At 43.7% G+C, this 9,729-nt stretch overlaps 1 protein-coding gene across 1 annotated transcript; it reads right to left on the bottom strand.

Annotated features, from left to right (window-relative positions):
* Positions 1–6,835: 6,835 nt before the first annotated feature.
* On the bottom strand, positions 6,836–9,276 carry LOC102408941 (upstream-binding factor 1-like protein 1). The gene is given in 3 exon segments (XM_045165898.1): positions 6,836–7,816; positions 7,819–8,106; positions 9,217–9,276. Coding segments are annotated over 3 exon segments (1,329 nt in total).
* Between the last annotated feature and the right edge of the window lie 453 nt (positions 9,277–9,729).

Raw genomic sequence — 9,729 nt, forward strand, 5'->3', positions numbered from 1 at the left:
AGAAAAACATCTATTTCTGCTTTATTGACTATGCCGAAGCATTTGACTGTGTGGATCACAATAAACTGTGGAAAATTCTGAAAGAGATGGGAATACCAGACCACCTGACCTGCCTCTTGAGAAATCTGTATGCAGGTCAGGAAGCAACAGTTAGAACTGGACATGGAACAACAGACTGGTTCCAAACAGGAAAAGGAGTACATCAAGGCTGTATATTGTCACCCTGCTTATTTAACGTCTATGCAGAGTACATCATGAGAAATGCTAGGCTGGAAGAAGCACAAGCTGGAATCAAGATTGCGGGGAGAAATATCAATAACCTCAGATATGCAGATGACACCACCCTTATGGCAGAAAGTGAAGAGGAACTCAAAAGCCTCTTGGTGAAAGTGAAAGTGGAGAGTGAAAAAGTTGGCTTAAAACTCAACATTCAGAAAACAAAGATCATATCATCTGGTCCCACCACTTCATGGGAAATAGATGGGGAAACAGTAGAAACAGTGTCAGACTTTACTTTTTTGGGCTCCAACATCACTGCAGATGGTGACTGCAGCCATGAAATTAAAAGACGCTTACTCCTTGGAAGGAAAGTTATGACCAACCTAGATAGCATATTCAAAAGCAGAGACATTACTTTGCCAACAAAGGTTCATCTAGTCAAGGCTATGGTTTTTCCAGCAGTCATGTATGGATGTGAGAGTTGGAATATGAAGAAAGCTGAGCACTGAAGAATTGATGCTTTTGAACTGTGGTGTTGGAGAAGACTCTTGAGAGTCCCTTGGACTGCAAGGAGATACAACCAGTCTATTCTAAAGGAGATCAGCCCTAGGTGTTCTTTGGAAGGAATGATGCTAAAGCTGAAACTCTAGTACTTTGGCCATCTCATGCCAAGAGTTGACTCATTGGAAAAGACTCTGATTCTGGGAGGGATTGGAGGCAGGAGGAGAAGGGGATGACAGAAGATGAGATGGATGGATGATATCACCGACTCGATGGACATGAGTGTGAGTGAACTCCGGGAGATGGTGACGGACAGGGAGGCCTGGCATGCTGCCATTCATGGGGTCACAAAGAGTTAGACACGATTGAGCAACTGAACTGAACTGAACTGAATGACAATATGTTTATAAAATGGCATGATCATGTTGAATGTATAAGTTTGGTAATTAAATTTTATTTTAATAAAAATTTGTTATGGAGTATTTCATAGAATACAATCAATTGCTTTTCTTTTTAAAATAATGTAATACTTCTATTAACATAAAAGTTGCATACCATAGACTATAGTATATAATTCAGTGGGTTTTAGTAATATACAAAAATTTGTGAAAAAAGAATTTTCTAATTTCAGAATATATCCATCATTCCAGAAAGAAATTGGTGCTCATTAATATTTATGCCCCATTTCCCCTCCCTATCTCATGTCACCCCTCTAATCCAGTTTTATTGTTCATGAATTTTTATTTTATATAGTTTCAATTAAATGGGTTCACACAATATGACTTTTTATATCTGGTTACTTTCACTTAATGCTTTCAGGATTAATGTACATTGCAAGCAGTGTGCTTTGCTTGCATAAATGACCCAGAACAAAACTACCATATGACTCAGCAATACCACTACTGGACATATATCCTGAGAAAGCAATAATTCAGAAATACACATGAACCTCAGTGAACATTGCAGTGCTATTTACAGTAGCCAGGAAAAGGAAGCAACCAAAGAAACCAAGGTATCAATGAATATCAATGGATGAATGGATAAAGAAGAAATACATGTATACAATGGACTATTACTCAGCCATAAAAAAGAAACAGAACTGAGTCATTTGAACTGAGGCAGATAAACCTAGAGCCAGGCTTTCCTGGTGGCCCAGATTACCATATGTAAAGTAGATGGCTGGTGAGCAGTTGCTTTATAGCACAGGGAGCTCAGTCTGGGGCTCTGTGAAGACCTAGAGGGGTGAAATGAGGAATAGATGGGAGGAAGGTTCAAGAGGGAGGTGAAACAATTATACTTATTGCCAGGAGAAATATCAGTAAACTCAGATATGCAGATGACAGCACCCTTATGGCAGAAAGTGAGGAGGAACTAAGGAGCCTCTTGATGAATGTGAAAGAGGAGAATGAAAAAGCTGGCTTAAAACTCAACATTCCAAAAACAAAGATCACAGCATCTGGTCCCATCTCTTCATGGAAAATAGATGGGGAGAAAATGAAATCAGTGACAGACTATTTTCTTGGGCTCCAAAATCACTGCAGACAGTGACAACAGGCATGAAATTAAAAGATGCTTGCCCTTTGAAGACAAACTTTGACAAACTTAGACAGCATATTAAAAAACAGAGACCTCACTTTGCTGACAAAAGTTCATATAGTCAAAGCTATGGTTTTTCCAGTAGTGATGTATGGATATGAGAGTTGGATTGTAAAGAAGGTTGAGGGTTGAAGAATTGATGCTTTTGAACTGTGGTGCTGTGAAAGCCTCTTGAGAGTCCCTTTGACTGCAAGGAGATCAAACAAATCCATCCTAAAGGAAATCAACTTTGAATATTCATTGGAAGGACTGATGGTGAAGCTGAAGCTGTAATACTTAGGCCACCTGATGGGAACAGCTGACTTATTGGAAAAGACTTTGATGCTGGAAAAGATTGAGGGCAGGAGAAGAAAGGGGTGACAGATGGTGAGATGGTTGGATGGCATCATTGACTCAAGGGACATGAGTTTGAGCAAATTCTAGGAGACAGTGAAGGACAGGGAAGTCTGATGTGCTGCAGTCCATTGGGTTGCAAAGAGTCGTACATGACTGAGCAACTAAACCACAGCAACAGGATTTTGATAGGCAACACAGTACAGTGCAGGTATAGGATGTGTTGGTCCTGCTGTGGCTGCAGCGGCCTCAGACCCCTCTGATCCCGTGTCCTAATCCATGCCTTGAATCAGGAGTGCAGGGAGTGGGCGTGGAGAATGGAATTACAGGACCAGAGGTTCCACAGCCTTGCACAGCACAACATACCCAGAAATTAGAGAGTATAGAACCAGACCGTGGGGGGAAGACTACAAGCAGGCTTAACAAAGGAACCAGAGCCCTGGTTGTGGTGGGCACGGCAGGGAGGGCAGTGATTCCAATCAGTCTTCCAAGTGTGCCTGGTCCTAACACACACACACACACACACACACACACACACACACACACAGCTCACCAATGGGTATGATTCTAGATTCCTCTGCTGGTTGCAGCTGAAGCATGGAACCATGTGGTAGGTGAACCTGCAGGGTCTTCGCTTCTGACGCCAAAAGAATCACAGAAAATTTTGTGACTTATTCTGTGGGCCTGGACTTTCCAGGATTGCCATCTGCCACTTTTCTGCTCTCTAAGGATCCCACAGCCCAAACCTGATGTTAGACTGAATATCTTGTGTTTACTGAAAAGCTGTTAGGAGGGAGACTGACTGAAGTGTTCTTGGCTGTCAGGAGCATTTACATATAGTATGTAAATTATGAATCAAAAGGGCATTAATCTGTATTGTTTTATTATTATTATTTAGGTCTTGTAGACTAAAGTTAACTACTCTTTTCTAGACATATATAGTGAGAATATTAATATTTCAGATTGTTTTTCTTTGGCATAAACATTTAACCCCCCAAATGGATTTGAATTAATCTGTGATAAATTGATATTTGGTTGTTTACAAGAGTTTATATCTGGATCCAATGTGGCAGTTGTTGTTTAAAGAAAGAAATAACAGGAATAAATATATACATCACTGGATATCACTGTGTTTACTTGTTTGTTACATTTTAAAAAACAAAATTACTTTATTTCTTTTAGCTTTCTGATATTTTCTCTGGGAAAATATGTAGGAACATGTTTAAGTCCATCTATGGAAAGACATTGAGTGACTCAGGGTTCAGTGTCATGTAGGTCCCGGGCAGGTGAAGACCAAGTTCAACAGGAAGGTAGGCACCATTCCTGGTCCCTGACCCAGGTACCCGAGGGACCCTGGCTCCGACAATTCCCACTCTAGGCTCAGTGGTAATGAGGTATGTCACATCTCCTGGAGTAAACCATGGAGAGGTCCACTTCTCTGAAGCTCCCTGGACAGAACAGATTAGCAAGTAGGATGAGCCAGGGGACCGGGGACCCAGCTCTTTCAGCTGCAGTGTCTCAGACACCTGCTTCCAGGGGCAGGTGGTAGGAGAGACCTCCCTTTTCCCAAGGACTGGATCTCAAGAGGGTCTGAGGAAAAGCCTTCTGCTCTATTAGCTCTGGAAAATCTCCAGGAGTAGCCAAGGCCCAGGGACCAAAGGAAGTTTAGGCATTAAAAATTGTGGTTCTCCAGGAGCTCACAAAATTCCCCAGGGTGCAGAAACTGCTGTGGTACCAAGGAATCCTGGCAGCTTCTGAAGGGACTGGACCCAGGAGGAAGGTGATCTCCTATCTGCCCAAGGCCAATCTGCCCACAGTGGGTTCTGGGCCCTAATAACTCAGCCCTGAACTCAGGGGGTGGCTGCCAGCTGGGACCTTCCTTCAGGGCAGGAAGGGACCCTGAAGACCTTTGAGTGGGCAACACTGGGTTCTGTGTTCTTGTCCCTGCCTCCATAGGCACTGAAACTCTGACAATCCAACATGGTTTTGTCCAGAGAGGGAGCTTTTCCCTGAGGCCCCAGACTGGTTTGTATACCTGGCACATCTGGGAAAGCGGGGGTGAGGCTCTGCTCAGCCCAGAGTCCCCCTTGGAGGATGTGCAGGAGGGGGCAGGGGAGGGGGGCTGCAGGGGTCCCAGAGCTGCTCTTTACACTCAGAGTCTGCGCCCCTCACCTCCAGGGCCTTCACCCCCAGGGAAACCAGTGGGCTCCACTCCTAGAGAGAGGGGACAGAATAACTAGGAAGGGCTCCAGGACTGAGAGTTCAAGAACCTCTGCACTCGGTCTTCATTGCTGAGTGTGGGCTTCCTCTGGTTGGTGCAAGTGGGGCTGCTCTTCACTGCAGTGTGCTGGCTTCCCGTTGCGGTGGCTTCTCTTGTTGCAGACCCTAGGCTCCAGCTCACATCTCAGTAAAATATATATTTAGACTTGGCAGGAGGAAAGAAATCCACTCATGAATTTTTGTGTGTGAATGAACTGTGAGACATTTTAGAAACACTAATTCTAATCTTAAATTAGATCTTCTGTGACTGGAGTTGTATTCCCAGTTCATGAAAATATGGATGAAGGGACTCTTCTGTACTTATACATGTGTACATTCTCCCCAAACTCCCCTCGCATCCAGGCTGTCACAACACTGAGCTGAGTTCCACGTGCTGCACAGTAGTTCCCTGCCTGTATATTTATAAAGAATAAAATATTTCACTAAGACATCAAGGAGTATGATGAATTCTCAAAACTCAACCCTTTTCACATGTAAGAACACAACTTACTAATTGTGATACTAATTGTCCATGAGAACCAAAAGTGAAAACATCAAATAATGTTTAGAAAAGTTTAATGAGATGGCACTGGCTTTAAACATATTTTCAAATATATCAATAAGCCAAAATGACAAAAGTAGTGTCATACTACTACATAAATTCCCAGTTTAGCAACCTGTGGACTAACTTACTTATACACAACACCTAATTAATACAATCTAGTAACATAATATGAATAAATCAAGGGCTTCCCTGATAGCTCAGTTGGTAAAGAATCCGACTGCAAAACAGGAGACCCTAGTTTGATTCATGGGTCAGGAAGATCCACTGGAGAAGGGATAGGCTACCCACTCCTGTATTTTGGGGCTTCCCTTGCAGCTCAGCTGGTAAAGAATCTGCCTGCAATCCCAGGTTCAATCACTGGGATGGGAAGATGCCCTGGAGAAGGGAACAGATACTCACTCCAGTATTCTAGCCTGGAGAATTCCATGGACTGTATAGTCCGTGGGGTCGCAAAGAGTCGGGCATGAGTGAGTGACTTGCAGTTTATTTCACACAGTAAATACATGATGGGCTGTGGCAGAAACCAGAAGGAATTTAGATGTGGCCTGGAAAATTAGTGTAATTGAGTCAAAAGATGCTGGCTTTAAGGAAAAGCTAACTCAAATGGAGCAGTTTAAAATTTCTAATTTTTGAAATCAGTAATAAAATCTCACTGATAGCTAAAAGGATGAATATACATATAGAAATGCTGCTGCCCATGTGCCCAGCCCCACTTCCAAGGTAAGGAAGGGCCAGCTCCTCACTTCAGAGAGAAGGGGCATAGACAATGTTTTTAAAGGCAGCTCACCTACATCCAGTCAATCAGATCTTCCCTCCCCACTCACTGCCTGTGTCCTGAGGGAAAAGGTCACAGAGAAGGGGCTCACAGACCCCTGGAGCCCCTCACAAGTCTGGCAGGCAGAGGGTGAGGAGAGCAAACCTTTCCAGTTCAGGGATCTCAGTCTAGACCAATGTGCCCCACAGCCCAGACAACTCAGGGTTTACTCCAGGAGGCTTCACATTGCATTGACTTTCTCTCGGGGTGAACCTGGGGTAGATGGAGAGGCCAGAGATTACAGTTCAAGATGCCTTCTTTCCAACAGGTCCTACTTTGTATGAAGAGGGAGGGAAAGAAAGAAGGCAATGAAGAGGCATAGAGAGAAGAGCCCATGGACTTTTGTCTCTTCAGGATGTGAACTAAACCCAGCTGGAATCCGAGTCAGAGGAGTCCCTTGAGGATGATGAGCTGGAGCCGTGCTCCTCGGGCTCAGAATCTCCATCTTCATCCTCACTGCTGGGGACTGAGGAGTGGCTGCCTTCCTCCTCTTCCTCATTTTCCTCTCATCTCCCTGAGGCAGGAGAATGTTCTCCAGTCGTGTCTGATTATGCTAACTCTGGAGCCTGAAGCCCCAGGTCCTCTCTAAGTCTTCCTTGCAGATTCCTTGATGATGGGGACTGCAGACCCATCCTGCTAGTCTTGGGGTTTGGGCCCCCCGTCACACTCATGTTCTTAGGCTTAGCAGAGGTCACCTCTCTGTAAGCAGCATATTCTTCAGGAGACAGAGTCCTGAGCCAGAGATCAAGGTCCACCTTGTACTGTGTCTGAAGCCCCTCCGCCTGCTTCTTATAAAGCTCCTTCTGGTCCTGGGGGACCCGCTGCCAGCATCTACTGATCTCCACCATGCGCTCCCTCGGGGGCACCAGTTTCAGCTCCCTGCTGGACCAGAGATCCTGGTGGAACCTGTGATAGCCATTCATTGGGGGCTTCTTGGGCTCTCCTTGGAATTTACACTTCATGAGTAAATTGTTTTCTGGGGGAGACTTCACTGTGTGCACATTTTCCTGAAACTTATTTGGCACTTTGCTTTGACTTCCTTTGGGGACATCAGTTTTCTTGGAGTTCTGGACTAGATCAGGGTGCTCTTCTCTAAATAGAGCCATTTTCTCCTGAAACTCCTGCTTTTCTTTCTGGAAATCTTGACTATATTTCAGCTTGAGCTGTTCTGGCAGCTTCCTGTATGCCTCAGACAGAGCCTTGGTCAGCTCCTGGTTGCTCATCTTGGGGTGTTTTTGGAGGTACTGAGGTCTCATCTCTTTAAAAAAGTGGAGGTAAGCTGTCAAGGGGTTCTTGGGTAAATCAGGATGTTTCTTGTGTTTTCTGCTTTTGGAAGGATTGTGAACATTTTCCTTAGCTTCCAGGACTAATTCTGTCAAAGTATGAAGCTTTCTAACATTATGGGAAATCTCTAACCATTTGAGTTTGTACATTTCCCCAGAAAATTCTTTACAAGCTATTTTTTCCCAGTCCATCACTGACTGAGTTATTTTGAACATGTGCTTGTCGCTGGATAGATTTTTTTTTTTTTTGTACATACCAGTAATTGAACAATGTTTTCTCTGGACCAGTCATCTTGGCTTTTAGGCAGCACGTTTTCTAGGTTTTTGTGAAATGTATGGTCCCAGCAGATCAGACACCTCAGCGGTATTTCCACCGTCTGCACTCTCAAGATTGAGCAGGTGAGTTCTTTCTGAAGTCCAGCAGTGTGTGGGATTCTATGTATCTGTGGAGAAAGAAACAGAAAGCCACTCTCCTTTGGGATACATGAGAGAAGCACACTCTGCTTAGATATGTCCCTTCTATCACTCCCTTTACCCTTAAGAATGTAAATAAAAACTGTCTCAGTCTGAATTGAGATTCATATTGAGCATTATGAAGCTTCTTTTGCAGTTCAAAATCCTCAGATCCCATCCCAACATGCCTTGCACTCAATCTCACAAAAGGATGTTTAACACACAAATGAACAAAATAAAAGACTGGTTTCTCACTCAAGGGACAAAGAATAAGAGAAAAGGAAGGGAGTGGAAAAAAATAAAAATAAAAGGCCTGAAAAGCAAAGGGCTTTAAAACATCAATGAGATACCACAGCACATGTATAAGAATCATCAAAATCCCAAAGAGGGACATCACCAAATACTGAGAGAATGAGGAGAATCAGGAACTTTGATTCATTGCTGCTGCCTGTGTCAAATATATCTAAATATCTGTGTCTGGATTGACATTTTCAGGAAACTATAGGTGGCAAACGTCAGCCTTGGTGTTTGTAATCTGACTACAGTGGCAGAAAAGATGTTAACAACTTCAGGAAATTATGCACCTCCTTCATGTCCAAGAATATGTATCATAAATGAACGAAGGCTCGTTCCTAAGCTATGAAGGTCTAAAGTGCTGATCATCAAAAGGCTGACTCTTACCTCTGAAGTGGTTCAGCATGTGTAGGAATAACGAGGCCAGGAAGGGAGCTCTGGGTTCATGGGCTGAGGCTTCTGCTTCTGTGCCAAGTCAGCCCTGTAACAAAGGACATCGGTTCCATTTCAAGACCAAAGGTTAATCACATGAGCATTGCAAAACAGCAGACTTCACCACAGGATATGTTCTCAGGATTCTCCTACTTTTGGTGATTTGCATATACAATATATTCTACTTGCATGAAAATATAAAAATGTTGCCATATATAGAATATAAAAATGTTGCCACTAAATAGAAATTATCTCAAATTTCAATTTTCCCATTTTTCTCAGACATTATTCCAAGTTTTCACTCACTGAACTTCATTCCCTTCCTCAATTCCATCAATTCAAAGACCCTGGGCATTTTACAGACAGCAAGACATTCAGGCTAAACCTTTGAGGCTTCACTCACAAAGTAGTCATCAAGGATGCATTCTGTGTCTAAACAGAAGTGCTCACTGACCAGACATGCTTACTCTTGTCAGTCCAGCAAAGTGACGCAGGTCCAACCTGGCTGCCCTGGTCCTGAAAGTCATTGCTCTTTGGTGGGCAGCAGGAAGCACCTCCCTGTGAGGTCCTGCCTGCAGGGGGCTTGCTGTGATGGAACAGGCTGAGTCACTGCTACTCAGTATTATCAATATCATAGTCTCACTTGTCAGGTGTGGGGAATATGTTTCTTTCATAATTTTCTCACCTTCCAACTCACTAGAGTAGGTGCTTCCTCTGTGATATCCTAGAAAAATCCCTTCACTAAGTTTTATTTTGGTGAGGTTGGAGAGGATGGGGTGAGTGGATGGAACAAAGCCAAGAATGTCAGCAGGTTCTCAGGTATATTGGCTTCCCTCATAACTCAGTTGGTAAAGAATCCACCTGCAATGCAGGAGACCTGGGTTCAATCCCTGGGTTGGGAGGGTACCCTGGAGAAAGGAAAGGCTACCCACTCCAGTATTCTGGCCTGGAGAATTCCATGGACTGTATAGTCCATGAGG

This window comes from Bubalus bubalis, chromosome 5 (assembly GCF_019923935.1).
Source record: "Bubalus bubalis isolate 160015118507 breed Murrah chromosome 5, NDDB_SH_1, whole genome shotgun sequence".
NCBI lineage: Eukaryota > Metazoa > Chordata > Mammalia > Artiodactyla > Bovidae > Bubalus > Bubalus bubalis.